Source organism: Plecotus auritus (assembly GCF_963455305.1).
Source record: "Plecotus auritus genome assembly, chromosome: X".
NCBI classification, from domain to species: domain Eukaryota; kingdom Metazoa; phylum Chordata; class Mammalia; order Chiroptera; family Vespertilionidae; genus Plecotus; species Plecotus auritus.
This window is the reverse complement of record NC_137784.1, coordinates 87548124-87568312: the sequence shown is the minus strand read 5'-3', so window position 1 is coordinate 87568312 and position 20189 is coordinate 87548124. Positions and strand designations below refer to the sequence as shown.

At 37.1% G+C, this 20189-nt stretch overlaps 1 protein-coding gene across 1 annotated transcript in view; it reads left to right on the top strand.

The window, feature by feature from the left end:
• The window catches only part of AMMECR1 (AMMECR nuclear protein 1), a 130080-nt gene that overhangs the window by 43420 nt on the left and 66471 nt on the right, over positions 1–20189 (top strand). Inside the window, exon 2 of the mRNA XM_080652991.1 lies at positions 11124–11234. Coding sequence (XP_080509117.1) covers positions 11124–11234 — 111 coding nt within the window. The remainder of the gene's footprint in view (positions 1–11123; positions 11235–20189) is intronic.

Sequence of the window (20189 nt, the reverse complement as noted above, 5' to 3'; positions counted from 1 at the left end):
AAATCAATAAAAAGATATCTGGAAAATTGTCAAATATTAGTAAACTAGAGGCCCGGTGCATGAAAATTCATGCACTGGAGGGGGGGTTCCCTCCGCCCGGCCTGCCTCCTCTCACAGTCCGGGAGCCCTCAGGGGTGGGAGGCAACCTGGCGATCAGGGGAAGGCAACACACCCATCACACCTCTGCTGCTGCCACTGCTGGCAGCGTAAGCCTCGGCCGGCCCTGGTTACCTGTGCCTTGGGCTGGCCCTGGGCAGCTAGGCAGCTGCCATCCAAGGCTTGCCTGCACCTCAGGCCGGCCCTGGGCGGCTGGAAAGCCACCATACAAGGCTTGCCTGTACCTCGGGCCAGCCCTGGGCAGCTGGGGGGCTGTGGGTACTGGGGGACTCCAGAGACAGGTGCGTGGAGCGGCTGGACCCACCAGGGGGCCGTGCCGCGCACCTGCCGCCTGGGCGGGGCTGAGGGGACTGGGTGCCGCCATCTTTGAGGGTGTGGCAGTCAATTAGCATATTCCCTCCTTATTGCCTGTGGGTACTGCCATCTTTGTGAGGGTGTGATGTCAATTAGCATATTCCCTCTTTATTAGATAGGATTACACAGTATATCTCTAAATGAATCATGGGTCAAATAAGTAAATATAAGGGAAATTTAAAAATATTTTGAACTGAATAATATTGAAAACAACACACTGGAATTTGTGGGATATATCTAACAGTGCTTAGAGGGAAATTTATAGCTTTAAAATAAGATCTAAGATCAATAATCTAAGATTCCACATTAAGAAATAAGAAAATGAAGAGCAGATTAACCCTGAGAAAGATGAATAAAATATTAGAAGAGTAGAAATCAATAAAATAGAAAACTAACAATAAAGAAAAATCAATAGCCAGCTCTTTGAAAAGATCAGCAGAATTGATAAACCTATAGGTAGATTGGTAAAGATAAAAAAGACATAAAAGATAAAAATTAACATAAATTACCAATATCAGGAAGGAAAGAGGGCATTTCTATAGATCCTATGGTAGGTATGAGATGGATAACAAGGGAATATTGTGAATAACTTTATGCCAACAAATTCTACAATTTAAAGGAATTGGAAGAATTACTTGAAAGACACAAATTACCAAAACAGACTCAGAAAGAACTAAAAAATCTGAATAACCTTATATCTATTAAGGAAATAAAAATTATAATTAAAAATTATCCCATAATGAAAATCCAAGCTCTAATGACTTCAGTGGTGAATTCTATAAAATAAACCAAATTTGTAGAAAAACAGGAGGTTAAAATTCTTCTCAACTTATTACACGAAGCTGGCATCACTGGAAATACCAAAAACTAACAAAGATATTACAAGAAAACCAAAGACCAATATTCATACATACAAAGATCCTTCACCAAATATTAATAAATAAAAAATTGAACCTCACAGTATACACAAAAAAGTAACCATGTCATAAACCTAAATGTAAGAGCTAAATTTATAAATCTTCTGGAAGAGAACAGGAGAAAATCTTCATTACCTTTGGATAAAGCTTTCTTCTTTTAGACACAAAAACATGAACCAGAAAAGGAAAATTGATAAAAGTACACTTCATCAAATTTTAAAATATCTGCTCTTCAAAAGATACCATTAAGAAAATGAAAAGGCAGCCCTAGCTGGTTTGGCTCAGTGGATAGAGCGTCCTGAGGACTGAAGGGTCCTGGGTTCGATTCCAGTCAAGGGCACATGCCTGGGTTGCAGCTCAATCCCAGTAGGGGGCATGCAGGAGGCAGCCAATCAATGATTCTCATTGATGTTTCTAACTCTCCCTCTTCCTTCCTCTCTGAAGTCAATAAAAATATATATTTAAGAAGAGAAAATTTTAAAAAAAGAAAATGAAAAGGCAAACCATGGAGTAGGAAAATATATTTGCAGTGCATATATGTGATAAGATTGGTATGCAGAATATATTTTTAAAAAACCCACAACTCAATAGAAGACAATTCAATTTAAAAATGAGATCCAGAGACATGGAAGCATAGAACAGAGTGTGGAATCTCGGAGGGGAAGGCAGAGTGGGGGGGGGTCAGACAGGGTGGTGAAAGCCTGGGGCAGGGGGTGGGGGTGGGCTGGAGGGGGTCAATGGGGGAAAAAGGAGACATATGTAATATTTTCAACAATAAAGATTTAAAATAAATAAATAAAATTGAGTCAATGGGTTGAACAAGCACCTCCCAAAAGAAGATATATGAGTGAATGTTAAGAGTTGAAGAGTTACCCTAGCCGGTTTTGCTCAGTGGGTAGAGCATCTGCCTATGGACTGAAGGGTCCCAGGTTAGATTCCAGTGAAGGGCACATGCCAGAGTTGTGGGCTCGATCCCCAGTAGGGGGTGTGCAGGAGGCAGCTGATCAATGATTCTCATTGTTTCTATCTCTCTCTCCCTCTCCCTTCCTTGTTGAAATCAATAAAATTATATTTTAAAAAAGAGTTGAAGAGTTGCTCAATATCCTTAATTATCAGAGAGCTGCAAATTAAAGCCACAATGAAATATCCCTACACATTAGCTTGAATTTTTAAAAAAGAGAAGACCAAGTGTTGGTGAGGATGTGGACAACTGGCACAGTCATACAATGCTGGTAGGAATGTAATTGGTACTGCCACTGGAAATTGGTATGGCTAATTGGAAGTTTGACAATTTCTTGTAAAGTTAAATATACACCTACTCATAGCTCAGCAATACTCTTTGCAGGTAGTTACCTAACAAGAATGAAAACTTATGTTCACACAAAAACTTAAATGCAAATATTATCATAGCAGTTTTATTTATAGATGCCCCAAACTGGAAGCAATCCTAATATCCATCAGTGAATGCATGTATAAATAAATTTTGGTATATCCAATCAGTGTAATACTACTCAACAATAAAAAGGACCAAACAACATGGATGAATAGAAAAAGCTTTATTCTAAATGAAAGAAGGTATACACAAAAGACTACATACTGGATGATTCCATTTACATGAAATTTTAGAAAAAGCAAAATAATAGGGACCAGGTTAGTGTTCACCAGGTTCCAGGAGTGTGTGTGGGGGCGGAGGGGGGGGCAGATTGCAAAGAGGTATGAGGAAACTGTGGTTTAGGTCAGTGGTCGGCAAACTGCGGCTTGCGAGCCGCTGTTTGCTGCTCTGTTTACTAATGAGTTTGCCGACCACTGGTTTAGGTTATGTTTGTGTACATTTGTCAAAATTTGTTGAATTTTACACTTAAATAGGTGCTTTTATTATAGAAATAAAACTTTAATAAAGTTGATTTTTTTTAAAGAAACACTTTAGAGGTGAGGATGTCAATTCAATGTAAAAAAAGAAAGCCTCAATCTCTCAGATATTTAATAGTAGAGAGAGGTTCTTGAGAGGTTGAACTGTTTTCTGAAAGTAAAAGGAAGGGGGAAGCAAAGGCAGCATAAGCAGCTCTGATACAAAATAAGCTCTCACTTTAGCACTTTGTCCCTAGATCCCACTTTTCTTCTTTCCCTTAAAATAAGAAGGACATGCTGAATTCCTGCTACAAAGCTGAGTCTATCCAGCTCCTTTCTCCCAAAGGAGCAAGTAATCCAATACAAGACTTTAAAATCAAAACAGTTACCTTCCTAAACCCAGGAAACATGTGAAAAACAAATATATCAAAGTTTTATTGCCGGTCTTACTTATTAAGCTGGCACATTACATTGAATCTCCTTGGAACAGGAAACACGATAAAAATCTAGAATGAAGAAGCTGGATAACTGTCCAATTCTTTTTATGTTAGTGTTTAACTCAGTCAACATATTTTTTGCTAATTGAGATGGTAGAAGATAGGTAATTAGATGGGAAGGTAAGTTATAGATACCAAACCAAATCAAGCCAAACCAAAACAAACAAACAAAAAAACACCCTTACTTGTCTTCTTGTTTTGTTTAAAGTGTTAAGAATTCTCCCCATCATCCAGCAATGCAAATTGTCAAATGAAAGTCCCAAAACACTGTTCCATAAAAATTTTAATGGCATAAAAAAAGATTTGACTGTATTCAACAATATTCATTTTAAAACTGCTGGATCTAGTTACTCTAGTCTTTTAGTTTTGCTTATATTGACTTTAGAAATCTTAAGACTTTAGCTGAAGGTCATCTGTTTTTGCCTGGCCTGTTTTATATATAAAAATAATTCTTTTCATAATAAAGGCTGAGTCTCAAACCTTAAAGTTCTTTGAAGAAATTGTTTCAGAATAGGAATTTCAAATAGAAATTATTTTATTTTGGAAATCTATAGAAATCTGTCATTTAAAATTTAATGGAGTTACATTTTCAGATAATAAAGATTTGTGGTTTGTTCCTATTATAAGAAGAAACACACAACTATTTCATCCTTACAATGCTACCATATGTTAAATTTAATACCCACTGCAGTGTCAACTAAGAAGAAAAAATATGTGCAAATATGGTATTTTTTCCAATGCAGGTAGTTTTTTTCATCTAATATGGGGCTATAAAAAAAAAACAAAATAATAAGACAGACTATTGCAATATGTCAAGTCTGAGACTGAATTTTTTTGGCTTACTGAAAATTGCTGATTTGGTCTTGCTAAAAGGAAGAAATGATTCTTTCAGCTCAAAAATTGGCAGAATCAAGTAATCTTTTAAAGTGTGCTTGTGATTTGGCTGGTTGTATGTTGGTAGTGATTATCCTTGATTTGCAAGGCACACGCATACTTTCAACCTTCCCAGTCATATGTAAGTCTTTAGACTGCCTCTCTTCCTCTGGCATTTGCCAGTTAAATTAGCATTATAAAAACAGGGAAAATAAAAACATAATGCTGTTATGATAGAATTTCTGGGAATACCAGGTAGAGGAAATTACTGAAAGATTGGTAATTCCTGATTCACACTTTCAGATACTTGTGGTTTTCTATACTAAACTATGCTGTCTGTGTCCTTATTTTCCTGAGCTCCATGGATACAGACTATTTACAAAGGTTGGAGGGAAGAGTGTTGTATAGGCTATAATGGTGATTTCGTGTATTTTCCTTCTCTTCAGTAAAGGATTAGTGTGGCTGAGAAAGTATAAAATGCTTTAGAACCTTACCCCCATTTACCCCTTTCTATTCCTCTCCTTTCAGGGCTTTCTATCAATTCGAATTTTGAATTATCTGGAAGAGTTAAGCCTTATTCATTCATTAATCATTCATTCATTCAAAAGTCTCATTAAGTAATATGAATTACTTAAATAATCAGATGGTAAATAGAAATTTTGATTTGATGAAAATTTGTAGATATTCCCAAAACACCTGAGTTTGATGAAGGCTGGCTAAACAGTATTTAAAAAATGAAGCAAGAAGGTTGAGAGGGCATCAGAACAGGTGCTGGGAAACCATCAAAAATAAACTGGTAGGTTTTGCTATGAGCTTTTAATGGGAATAGTATAGACCAAGCATGTCAAATTTGGTATAAACATTTATAGATTGGGTCTAGTTTCTAGCTTATCCAGCATTTCCAGTTTGCCCTGGTATCTTCTCAGCTAGTCTCTCTGAGGAGGAGGATATTTGTGCTTATGCCTACCTGCATGGTACTGTGTAGTATTCATGAGATTTTCCTATTCTCTGATATGCTACACACAATTTTTCCGCATGTAAGGGGGAAAAATTAAATCGGTTGTAAGAAAATTTGAAGAATCAGCCAAGTTCTAACACTAACCAGCGTGGTGCCTCTGCATTTAGTCTCCCTGGGTCGATTTTTGTTTTTCGCCTGTAAAATGAAGAAGAAACAGGTAATTCTTCAAAGTTCTTTTAGTTAATAACTTTAGATACACTATTATGTAAACTTTCAACTGTGTGCTAACATTTTTGTTAGGGATTTGCTATGGACTAGATTGTGTCCCCACAAGATTCATACATTGAAATCTAACCCCAACTGTGACTGTATTTGGAGATAGGGCCTATAATGAGGTAATTAAGGGTAAATGAGGTCATAAGAGTGGTGCCCTCATCCCATAGAATTAGTGTCCTTGTAAGAAGAGACATTGGAGAGCTCCTGTGTATGATCACTGGCTCTTTCTGTGTGCTCGGAGGAAAGGCTATATCAGGACAAAGCAGTCATCTACTATCCAAGAAGAGAACTCTCACCAGAAATAGAACCCTGCTGGAACCTTGATCTTGGACTTTCCAGCCTGAAAAGTGTGCAAAAATATATTTCTGTTGTATAAGCCACCTAGTCTGTTGTATTTTGTTATGGCACCCCAAGCAGACTAATACAGGATTTAACCATATTGAGTATACACTGAGTGGCCAGATTATTATGATCTCTGAATGCATAATAATCTGGCCACTCAGTGTGTATATATATTAGAGGCCCGGTACATGAATTCATGTATGGGTGGGGTCTGGCCAGCCTGGCCAGAAGGAGGGGACATGGGAGGTTGGCCGGCCTGCCTGCTGGTTGAACTCCTGGTTGAGGGGACAATTTGCATATTAGCCTTTTATTATATAGGATATACACTGAGTGGCCAGATAATAATCTGGCCACTCAGTATATATTTATGAATTGAATCTATAGTTTATATGATTTGTAAATAATATACATAACTTTGTGTTGGAATAAGAAGTGAAAGATTTTCACCTGGTGATGAAAGGAAAACTCTTCCATTTCTGTTTTTTTATGAGTAATTCAGTTGAATTTTTGAGCTAAGTAACAGAAGAACCTGAACATAGTTGAGAAGCAATTATTATTTGTAGGCAGAAGGAAAGAACCAAGTTAGAGGGCTTCTCTCTTTACCCATATCTACCTACAATATTAATCTTGTTGAAAAATATATATATATTAGTAATTAGTATTACATTGATTGGGATTGATATCATTGTTAATGTTACCACCTATAAACTTCATTCTAAATAATCTAATTCTAATGAAGAGCAAATTGTCAGAGTGCGGGCTTACAAATGTCTAAGGCTGCTATTTCTTTTTAACCTCTGTTTTTTGCCATGGTATGGCTGGGGAAATAGGAATTAGGATAAAATATTGTTAAGTAATGGCACCTGTTTCATAGTTGTTCCCATCTCCTACAAACATATTTCTAACCTGTTCTAGCCTGCATCAATAGGTTATTCTTAAAGAGGGGCACAGGAAGTGGCATGCCACTTGGACTGGGGAATATCCTGCCCAGGGTACATTGCTTTTCTGTACTCATTCTGATTTCATACAACTACATTTCCCTGAGAGCTACTGCTATTGACCTGATGGTATTGGCTGCCAGTTGGAAGGGAGGATTCACTTAGATTAGGTAGTTACTAAGTGTTCCTGTCCACAGACTGGGAAAAATGGAGTTTCTCCAAAGGTTTCTTAAAACATAGTGGTATAAAATGTTGAGAAGTAGGAAAATTCCTTAAAAAGCAATGTCTAGTTACCCTCAGATAAACATTTCCATTAATATTTCATTTCTTTTTGAGCCCTTTTCTATTTTGTGGTATTTTTTCAATGTATGTAAGTGGCCTTAAACCATATGGTAAAAATATTTTCCAAAAATATTCCATTTCTGTCCTACCATGAACTATTTTCCTTATATCCTTGTCATTGAGCAGCTTCTCGCAACAGGCTTAGATCTCTTTTTCTACTTTGCCTATTTTTCCCCTCTGTGTGTTGGGAAAAATAAAACTTTTTTGTTGCTATTTTTAGATAATACATAGTGAATGTCCCCGTAGTCATTGCCCTGTACAAAGCAGTTATCACTCTAAAGATATCTTTTGTGCTCATTTATGTTTATTCTGTTTCAGTCTACTTTAAAATCATCAACTTCCCAATTTTTCCTCATTAAATATTGCTTTTAGGTATTTTGTGTGTGCTTTTTAATTCCTTATATGTATTCTTTATAAAAGATATTGGAGGAGCCTTTGTAAATTAGAGTCCCAGGTTTTGAAGGAATAGTTTTATTCTGTCTACTAAAAGTCTGATTTCTTCCATCTTTAGGCATCTGCCATAAACACAGTGAGGTTGTCAAGTATAAATCCTTCACATCTTTGACACAGATAGTTCCCCACAATACCAGAATGAATGTTGGTAAGGAACAGGGAGAGTACAGACAATTCTGCATCTGCTTTGCCTCTTATGCGAGCTCTTTAGAACACATATTCAGTAGTGCCTGAAATGTATAGAATGTTAAATCTGGAAGAGACCACAGTGTTGTGCACTCCTGCATTTTCGTGTTCTTAGTTATTATGGAGTGCCTTTTCTCCCAGGCTGCATAGCAAAATGCAGCATATCCTCTAGAGCCCTACCTCCTGACTACATCATCACTTCATCAGTGAAAGCATCCTATATAACAGTGGTTCTCAACCTTTCTAATGCCGCGACCCTTTAATACAGTTCAGAGTTCTGTAATATTGTGGTGACCCCCAACCATACAATTGTTTTCATTGCTACCCACAGGTTGAGAACCACTAGCAGTGTCGCCTAAGACCATCGGAAAACACAGATATTTACATTACAATTCATAACAGTAGCAAAATTATAGTTATGAAGTAGCAATGAAAATAATTTTATGGTTGGGGGTCACCACAACATGAGGAACTGTATTAAAGGGTCGCAGCATTAGAAAGGTTGCGAACCACTGCTGTATAATAAAAGGCTAATATACAAATTGACCCTACTGGTGGCAGTTCAACCGACCAGGAGTTAGACGTGCGCTGACCACCAGGGGGGGCATGGAACTTGGTGGGCTTTGTCGACGCAGCACTGGCAGCGGGCGGCAGTGGAGGTGCTGCCGGCCCCTATGGGCCCTGACAAGAGCGGGACCACAGCGGGATGGTGGAGCAGGTGAGCGGGCGGCACCAGGCCAAGGCGGGTGCAAGGAGAGGCCCCAGTCAGTAGCCAGGGGAAGGGAGGCCCTGGCCAGCGGTGGCAGCAGGCAGCCTAGGGAAGGGAGACCCTGGCTGGCAGCCGCTAGGGACCCTACCCATGTACGAATTTCATGTACTGGGCCTCTATTAGCATTATAAGAAACTATAATTCCCCCCACTATGTGTTTGAATGTCCTCCAACATATTTCATAACATATTGTTTAATCTGTCTTTTCTATTTATCCTATGAATTTTGAATGTTTTCTTGAGTAGAGAGGATTATATATATATTAGTGGGATAAATAAGAGAATTGAAAGTACTTTTAAAAGACTTTCATTTCTTGTGTTTCTGATAGGAAATGAATTCACTTGTATTTTTAGATTTTCTCTCAAGTCACTGAGGAGAGAATATGCCCCTTGGTTCTGTGTTATTGAGAAGCCATCATGGTATTTTAAAGACATGTTATATATAGTACAGTGTGATTCACTTTGTTCAGGGTCTGCCAAGGGACATGGCTTGTGTAGAGATATTTTGCATAGGCGTTGTTATGGGAGAGGATTGATGTCTTACTGTCCATATAATGGTTGTTGATATTGACTCCTTCAAATTAGAAAGTAAAAAAATGAAGAGGTGAAATTCATCTTTAGAGGTAACATGTGAATTTTAGGATACTAGTATTTGTGAGAAAATAATTCTAATTCTTTTCTTTCTGATCTAATATTAGTCAAGAGCAATTAGAGGAAATTTCCAATGGGAGCATTAGAATCTTTTATCAAGTTATAATATATTCAGTACACATGATGTAGAAAACAGAAAACCTAGAATTTACATTTTGCTTTTTATTTTAGTACCTTTACTGTAGTTCATTCAGCACTTGAATACTAATAACCACAGCTTGGCCCTGCACTTTAGTCATCTTTTTCAGTGCCTCTGGGTATTTGACTCCAGAAAGAAGGTAATTCTTAGTACTGCTCCTTGGTTTGTATACTGTTTATTTGGAACCTGTCTGCCATTGTGGCTACCTGTCAGAACTCAGCACAATTTAAATGTTTGAGGTGGGTGATTGAAGTGCTTCAACAGGATATCTATTCAACCTCTGGTGATTCACTAGAGGCTACTTTAAAGAAATAATGTGTTTCCAACTCAACAGCATATTATAACAAAAAATGACATATGGTATGTTCCCCTAAAATTTAAATTTTTAGAAAGTTGAAATCTATTACATGATACTAACAATACTGTTAATACTCTTATTAACACGAGCCATCCCCAACTATAGGTGTTTATTATTTTACAAAATGTCCTAATGTGTATAAATTAATTTATTTCATAAAACATATAAAGTAGCTTCTGATGAAAATCATTGCTTTTAGACTTAACCAATAAGTGAGACTGTCAGTGGTTTGCTATAGAATCCAAACATTTACTGTATTAAACTTCATTTAAAACTATATTACTTTCTTGATGCCATTATATTACAGTTGATACCAGTCTTTTTGTAGTTGATGCTTGAGAGGTTGTACTTATTGGCAATAATTTTATCTAAAATTTAAAATAAATTTTCTGATTTCAAAGAATTACTTTGTTAACGTTTGCTGTTGTTCTTCATCTCTGAACCCTACTCATTTTTATAAGCCAAGCTGACGATGGTCAAGCTCAATGAAATTTTCTTCTATCCCAGTAGCTTAATTTATAGCAGTTTACTATGAACATGTCTGCCTTCTGTACTGGCTCCTAGAGAGCAACAACTATGTTTTAGGCAACTTTGTATTTCCTGTAGCACCTTTTACAGTGCTTTGTCCCAATATATTCAGTTAAGTATTTATTGAAATTGGTGATTTACCCCCAGATTTTTTAAACTAGACTTATGAATCAATCAGTAACTTGAGGTTTAAATGAGGAATCAGGCAGCCAGTTAGGATGGCATTTTGGAAATGATGGTTAAGGTCCTATAGTCAGGATTGTCCAGGTTGGAGCTCTTACTTTATGTATGAACTGTGAGACTGCCTCATACCTAAAATAGAAATGTTAGTAATAGCACTAGCCTCTTAGAGGTGTTGATGAGGCTAAAAGATAATTTGTTTAAAACATTTATTGTGCTGCCTAACATAGGGTATGCTCAATATATTGTAGCTGTAATTATTGCTAAATGCAGTCCTATTTGGTTTTGTCATTTGGTCTTTATATCTCAGGCATCTAACTTTGCATATAGAAAATGCTCAATAAATACTTAAGTTGAATTGATTTATTGATTTACCCTGTTTTTATCTTCCATTACAGCCCACTGTTTGTAACATGGAAGATTGGTCGAGACAAAAGATTGCGTGGATGCATAGGTACTTTTTCTGCCATGAATTTGCATTCAGGACTCAGGGAGTACACACTTACCAGGTGAAGACCAATTTTTGTTACCTCTGTTTCTACAATTAAAAAAAGAAACACTTACAAAACTTGAACCTGATTATTTAATTCATTTCCCTTTACTGAATTATCAATATTCTTGACTCTTTTCATGTTCAATATTTTTCTTCGACCATTTGCCATATCTCTGGTAAAATGTTATTAATATATATCATAATACTAGAGGCCCGGTGCACGAAATTCGTGCGGGGGGGTTGTCCCTCAGCCCAGCCTGCACCCTCTCCAATTTGGGACCCCTCGAGGGATGTCCGACTGCCCGTTTAGGCCTGATCCAGGTAGGATCGGGCCTAAACGGGCAGTCGGACATCTCTCTCACAATCCAGGACTGCTGGCTCCCAACTGCTCGCCTGCCTGCCTTCCTGATTGCCCCTAACTGCTTCTGCCTGCCAGCCTGATCACCCCCTAACCACTCCCCTGCCAGCCTGATTGATGCCTAACTGCTCCCCTGCCAGCCTGATTGCCCCTAACTGCCCTCCCCTGCAGGCCTGGTCACCCCTAACTGCCCTCCCCTGCAGGCTTGGGTCCCCCCCAACTGCCCTTCCCTTCAGGCCCGGGTGCCCCCAACTTCCCTCATCTGCCGGCCTGGTCACCGCTAACTGCCCTCCCCTGCAGCTTGATCTCCCCTAACTGCCCTCCCTTGCAGGCCTGGTCCCTCCCAACTGCCCTCCCCTCCTGGCCTGATTGCCCACAACTGCCCTCCCCTGCTGGCCATCTTGTGTCCACATAAGGTCAGTCATCTTTGACCACATGGGGGCAGCCATCTTGTGTGTTGGAGTGACAGTCAATTTGCATATTACTCTTTCATTAGATAGAAGGATTAGATAGGATAGAGGCCTGGTGCACAGGTGGGGGCTGGCTGGTTTGCCCTGAAGGGTGTCCCGGATCACAGTAGGGGTTCCCTTGGGGCGTGGGGCAGCCTGGGTGAGGGGCCTGTGGTGGTTTGCAGGCCGGCCACGCCCCCCCGGCGACCCAAGTGGAGGCCCTGGTATCTGGGATTTTTTTTATCTTCTATAATTGAAACTTTGTAGCCTGGAGCAGAGCCAAGCCTCCTGCTTGCTCTGTGGCTGCAGCCATTTTTGTTGGGATTTATTTATCTTCTATAATTGAAACTTTGTAGCCTTAAGCGGAAGTCAGGGCTGCAGAAACTTGGCTTCCTCCATCGCCAGGGGCAACTCAAGCCTCCTGCTCTCTCCGTGGCCGCAGCCATCTTGTTTGGGTTAATTTGCATACTCGCTCCTGATTGGCTGGTGGGCGTGGCTTATGGGTGTAGCGGAGGTACGGTCAATTTGAATATTGCTCTTTCATTAGATAGGATAAAATACTGTGATTACATGTATTCTGCCATAGATGTTTTAAAGTGTTTCTTTTCTTTCAGCACCAGATTATTTTGTTTCATTTGAAAATCAATGACCAAATGTCCATAGGTTAGCAAAATGTATTATTTCCACAATTTTAGTCATTGTGTCTTCTCTGTTAGACTTTTAAAAAAGTATTGAATCTGTTTCATCTTGCACATTTTGTTATACTTTTATGTATTTTTAAATGGAACCAGTAACCCAGGAAGAAAATGATGCCACAGCCTGGCAGCATAATCATTCACATTCACACTTTACCCAGAATTAATTGCAGCTTACTTATTTTGTTTCATCTAATGCAAAGACAAAGTAATGAATGCCTCATTACAGTTTTTGGGACTTGGTTCTTAATTTTTTGAACTCACAAAAAGCTATCTAGCATGCCATCTGATTTTTTTTCGTTTCAAGTTTTGATTTCTAGCAAATTGTGTTCCAAAATTATTTCAAAAGAAGAAAATTCCTTAAATAATAAACTATTAGTAAAGGAATTTCCTGTTTTTGTTCATATTTCAGAGTGATTATTTAATATAATTTCTATAGTTGTAATATGTACAAGTGTCTGTCCAACAAGAAATTGGTCTCTCCTGACTATTGGTACTTAAGGCAAGTTGCTTAACCTCCAGTGGATAAAGTAGTAATTACTGTATGTATTTTGTTCTATGTACAAAATAGGGATGTTAGAGAGATCTTAGGGGAATGAAGTAATAATCAAGCACTACTTTGCTTCAGGATTAAGGTTGTGGAATATTCATTATTTATTGTAGAATCACATAAATGCAGCTCATAACACCAGTTGATAAAATGCTGGTAACTGAGTTTAGTATTCTTTTATTTGAAGGTGGAGCCCAGAGCTACAGAATTTTCTTAGCTTGTAATGAAGCCCAGAAAAAAAAAGCAAAGGCTTGGAGGGTCACATTCATTCTTAGATTTTCACAGGTATTAGAAACTTGGTGTTTGGACTTGATTAAATAACAGGCAGTAAAGGGGTCAAAACACATATTCTGGAAATAAGTACAACTTGCTAAAGATAGTATATATGCTAGTCTAGGCATGTTAGTTTTTTCCCCTGATGTGAAATACTATGAACTAATTTTTTTAAAAAAATTTTTATTGAATTTATTGGCAGAATTTGCTCAAGTCTTAAAATGAGTTGGAGACTTTAGCAGATTCTGCCAGTGACCACGTCTTTGGGACAGGTGCATATGAAATTACACTTTTAATAGCTAATCAAGGCAATTTATTATGCATTTCCTAATATAATTTGTTATGAGGAACACTGACTGGTTCCTTGGTATTGCCTGAAGAAAGGATTCTATGGCCAAATATATTTTGGAAGCACTGGTTAAACAAATTTAAATAGATCTGCTCACTGCAGGACTTCGCAGAACCTTTTATGTTCACAGTATTGTTTATCTCTGAGAGAGAGAGAGAGAGAGAGAGAGAGAGAGAGAGAGAGAGAAGCAATTCCCAGACTTCAGCTTTTCTTTTTTTACTATTGAACCCTTTCGTCCTTCCACTCCAATATCTTATGCCATTAGTGTTCTAAGGACTATATTTTCAGATACATTCTTTCTGTTTTAAATTTTTTCTTTTTCTTTGTGGTTCGGGAGTCTGTGTTGATAGTATGGAAACCCTATGTACTTTCTAATGAAATGTGCCGGAAATCTCAGTATCAAATATTATACTTGATAAATTTTTATTAGTTATAACTGTAGTAGCAATTCGGTTTTATTTAAAGAAAATATGGTTTTTTTGCCTAAATTGATAAGAAAGGATGAAAATATCCAACTTTTTTGGACTTGTGGATCTGTCTCCAAGGGTAATTACCAGAAGAATTACAGTATATATATTTTTATAATAATGTGATTCTGAATTGTTCAAATAGTTGAACTTGGAAATTTTTTACATTTGTATACCTGATTACCCTCATTTTAGTCTATGTCTCTTCCTGTTTACTTTTCAACTTTTTCCTCATGTTTTTATACAACTTCTTGAAATGAGATATGTATGTTTGTGTGTATGTGTGTGTGTGTGTATACACATATACATACCTGGTCTTCTCATTTTTGTTTTGCTTAATTTCTTTTGTTTAATATGATAATAAGAAGTTATTTAGAAGAGAACAAAAGAAAACAAGTCTTATAATATGCAGTTGCTCCTTTTTTCATTTCAAAATCAAAATTGTGGCATAATTTTTAAAAGTTACAGTATAATGTCTTTCAGTCCAATAGGGCACATATTATTTCTACATGCTGTTGCTGTTGTTACTGTTGTTATTATTGTTAATCACTTCCATTTATTAAGAATCTTACTAAATGTCAGACACTGCAAAGGAGCTTTATATGCATGTTCCTCACAACAACTCTTAGCTTGAATTTATTCAATTTATTGGGTTGACATAGGTTAACAAAATTACATAGATTCCAAGGGTACACCCCAAGTCAGGTCTCCTTCCATCACCATTTATTCCCCTTTACCTGCTTCTACCTCCCCCCACTTTCCTTTCCTTCTGGAAACTAAGATGTATATAATTTAAATATTTTACCCATTTACACATATAGTAAGTATTAAGTGGTAGAACCGGGATTCAAATCAGGCCATCTCACTGCAAAGTCCAAGTTCTTAACTGCTACATTTAAGATGAGACAACATAAATTTTTCTAAGAATATATGTTTTGCAGCTTCATGAAAAAAATAAACTTGAAAGCAGATTACTATAAATTGTATAAATCATGGATCAATAATTCTTTAAAAATTCTAGTTAAGAGTTACGATTAAAATTTTGTTATATTTTAGATTTCAGGAAATCCACAGATGGGATTATAAAAAGTATATAACTTGGGTTTGTATAGACTAGTCAGAAGAAAATTCACTTGGATTAATATTGTAGAAAAGGATAATGCTTATTACAGAAGCATACTACTATGTAGTATGAAATTGTGTTCTTTGGCTACATGTAAATAATGGACTAGACTCCAAGAAGAATACTGTTTTTCTTAACATAATAATTGGTGATTATTGTAGTCTATTCTTCCAATCTTAAAAACCCATAAATCACAAAATTTATAGGGGCTGGGAATAAAAAGGAAGGAGAAAGCAAAATGAAAAATAAACAATGAAATTAAAGACTCCCTAGGTACAGGTATCTTTTTAAAAATCTGTTTTTTTAGTATCTTCAACTGTGATTAGACTGTTGTTCACTTTTCAGAATATTACTCAGCTGTAACCTTTTTTTCATTATAAAGTATACATAACATAAAATTTATCATTCTAACCAATTTTAATTGTATAGTTCTATGGCCTTAAGTTCCTTTGATGTACATCATCACCACCATTCATCTCTAGAACTTTTTCATCTTCCTCAACTGAAATTCTATATCCAATAACACTAACTCCTCATTTCCCCCTCCCCCAGCTCTGACAACTTTCATTCTACTTTCTGTCTCTATGACTATGACTCTTCTAGGTACCACATATACAATATTTGTCCTTTTGTAACTGGCTCATTTCATTTAGCATAATGTCTTCAAGGTTCATCCATGTTGTAGAATGTGTTAGAATTTCCTTTCCTTTTAAGGCTGAATAATATTCCATTGAATATATCTACCACATTTTGTTGATCCATTCATCCATCTATGGACACTTGAGTGGCTTCCAATTTTTGGCTATTGCAAATAATGCTGCTGTGAACACAGGTATACAAATACTTGTTTGAGTACTTTAATTTTCCAAATATCAAATTTAATATAACACTACAGGGTTTAAGAGTTTGGAATTGATGCAGGAATAGACAAATAGATAAATAAACTAATTTTAGAATTACAGAAAAGCTGCAAAAATGGTACAAAGAATTCCCTTATATCTGCTACCCAATTACCCCTAATATTACCATCTTATGATTGATTTTTTAAAAATATATTTTATTGGTTTATTACAGAGAGGAAGGGAGAGGGATAGAGAGTTAGAAACATCGATGAGAGAGAAACATCGATCAGCTGCCTCCTGCACACCCGCTACTGGGGATGTGCCCGCAACCAAGGTACATGCCCTTGACTGGAATCAAACCTGGGACCTTTCAGTCCGCAGGCCGATGCACTATCCACTGAGCCAAACCGGTCAGGGCTTATGATTGATTTTTAAAAGAAACTGTAAATATTACATATGAAATTGTTTGTATTTTGTTTTAATTTATGATGGTTTTTTTCCCTATTAACTATGACCTTTAAAACTTTTCTTTGTGTCTGCTAATCAATTATCAGTTGTATTTTCTTTGTGTCTGCTAATCAATTATCAGTTGTATTTCCTCCTTTGCAAATGTTTTTTATTATTGTTTAAAGTATTACATATGTCTCCTTTTTCCCTCATCTACCCCTCCCTGGCCACTCCCACTCCCCAGGACAAGCCCCCACCACCCCAGTGTCTGTGTCCATTTGTTATGCTAATATGCATGCATACAAGTCCTTTGGTTGATCTCTTACCCACGCCCCCCACCACCACCCCCTGCCTTGACAAGTACTCTTTTTTTTTTTTCCTTTTAAAAACCTAACCATTTTATAGAAGACAATGATCTAGTTTGTTTGTGGGCCCTTAATCCCTGAAACCTAAATATAAAAAAATGAACAGCTACTTTTAAAATAAACTGCCTCTCCCAGTTTAAGTTTTTATTTATAAACATACTGTTTTAAAATTAAAACATTTATCATAGCTAAGGTGTATGTTCTCTTGGTTGAAATTTTTATTTTAGATTGAAGTAAAACTGTATAAATAGGCTGAGGATTTCCTCCCCATTGTAAAAATGCATAGTTTCTCTAGGAAAACTTTGTAAAAAGATTTATAACATGGAACTATGAAATAGACTATTCTTTCCTTGTCCTTGGAGACTCTGTGTAAAAGCAGGAAAGATTATAGCAAATACTAATAAGAAGCAGGACGAGGACTCAGAATTATTGATGGCAGTTTATCCATGGTGACAAATTCAAGTCCACAACTATTAGTAGTCAAAACTTCAAAGTAGAAATATTCTTTGTCCCAGTTGAAGAAGAATAATTCCTAGAATTTACCAAGCTATTTGCATTTGTGGCTTTTCATGTTAGAAAACATAATTTATTTCCTCCCTTACTTAGATTATATACTTTTATAGATAAGAGAATTAAAATTCATACAGATGGACACAAAAGTCACAAAGAATATTCCTTAAAATTGTTGGCCAATAAATTGTCCACCAAAGTGTAGATTTATTTCTTTGTGACACTTCAAGTTGGTAGTAATTTTTCAAGAATGAAAATCATATATAAGTTGTTAGTAGATGGGTTCTTATTTCGTAAAAGGAATGTGGATTCTAAGTGATTATAACACATATAAGTGATTAATAAATATGTTATTATTTCATAAAAGAGAAGTGTGGTCTATCCTCAAACTTAAAAGACTGTCTTTCTTCTAGTTTACTTTTTTGTACTTGGAGCTCTTCACAATGAAATAATTATGCAGGTATGGGAGGTGTCTAGAGCTTGATTCTGAACTGTGCTACTTTGTTGAACTGCTTAATTCTGAAAAATTAACAATGGAAGTTTGTTCCTTTCTAGGGAACACTGTGACCACATAAAAAATGATATGTTTTGTTTTGGAGTTTTGTTTTGTGTGAGTGAGGGGTGTGTGTGTGTGTGTGTGTGTGTGTGAGAGAGAGAGAGAGAGAGAGAGAGAGAGAGAGAGAGAGAGAGAGAGAGGAGAGAGAAAGAGAGGGAGAGAGAGGGAGAGAGAAAGAGAGAGAGGGAGGTTGATTGCATGTTACATCTATTCACTTACTATTAGTCTTCTTGAGGTAGTAGAAATAGCTAACAGGTCCTGGCTAGATTGGGTATTTCTGGGTGATTATAAATTTGTTGTAAAACACATTGCTTTTATATTTTGGTGTTATAATCTGTCACTTTTCTAAAGCACTATGAGTTTAAAACCATTGTAAGCAGCATAATTTATATTTCCCCCCTTAGGGTAGACCCGTGTTCGGCAAACTGCGGCTCACGAGCCACATGCGGCTCTTTGGTCCCTTGAGTGTGGCTCTTCCACAAAATACCATGGCCTGGGCGAGTCTATTTTGAAGAAGTGGCATTAGAAGAAGTTTAAGTTTAAAAAATTTGGCTCTCAAAAGAAATTTCAATCGTTATACTGTTGATATTTGGCTCTATTGATTAATGAGTTTGCCGACCACTGGGGTAGACTATTTTGTGATCATTATTATTCTTTACTAGAGGCCTGGTGCATGACATTTGTGCACGGTGGGAGGGGGGGGTCCCTCAGCCTGGCCTGTGCCCTCTCACAGTCTGGGACCCCTCAGGGGATGTCTGCCTGCCAGCTTAGGCCTTCTCCTTTAGCACTGCTTACCAGCCGTGAGCCCAGCTTCTGGCTGAGCAGCGCTCCCCCTGTGGGAGTGCACTGACCACCAGGGGGCAGCTCCTGTGTTGAGCGTCTGCCCCCTGGTGGTCAGTGCGTGTTATAGCGACCAGTCATTCCCTCGTTCCATCGATTTGCATATTAGGGTTTTATTATATAGGATTTTTTAGGTAACTAAACTTGGCTTATTGTGAAAAAGCCCCCCCACCACCAAATTTAATATCAGTTCTCACAGTAGTATTACCCATATTGATTTTTCTTATGAAAAGAAAAGCTGTACTTGAGTCACTTCTGACTGTACACTATTGTCATGGAAGCTCATTCTGGAGATGTTAAGGCCAGATGATTTTTGGCAAGTGGCTGTGACAAGATTCCTGGCTAACATATGCTTTTTGAAGAAATAAATTAGCTGTATCAAAAACACTATGCAAATTAATTAGCTTAGTTTACAGTCTATATGTTGTTGCCTTTTTGCAAAAGGCAAGATGGTCTGCTTACTAAAACTTATACCTAACTTGTTAGTTGTAGTGTATAAATTACCAAATGAGAAACTGTTTGTCAGATTTTATAAGCATTTAATTTAAGGTATAGCTTGGAACCTAGATTGTTATATACCCTTCACTCAAAATTATCCATAGGATAGGATAGGACAGTTAAATATAATCTGTGGAACTCTAGAATTTTCATTTTAGCTGCTAGTTTAATGCACTCCTTCATTATCTGTGGTTGAGCTAATGTGAAGAGAGGTGGCGGCCAGAAAATAGCCAGCAGGATGTGGAAAGAGTGACTAAAGAGTAAGAAACATTCCCAGAATGGGTAATAGCTCCTGAGTTATAAAGAATGATCTGATTCATATAGCATTGAGTGCCATAGGAATTAAGTATAGTGAATATATCAAATTCTAATTCCTTATCACATGGTTCAGATATTCAGAGTCTCCAGTTAAAGTCCCTATGCTGCTTTGATCAAGCGCTACAGGCACAATGTTTTTGGGTAGAAAAGCAGAAAAGGCCATTTGTAAAAAAGTGAAGGTATAGTAGAAGCTGAAAATGGGCTTTTGCTCTTGGTTCATAAGGAGAGGATAAACTACAAGAAATTGACCCCATTCTTACATCTAACTAAACTTTACCATTTTTCTCATAGGAGGCTGCAATTTCCCCCTTTAATCATGTTTAAATATTCA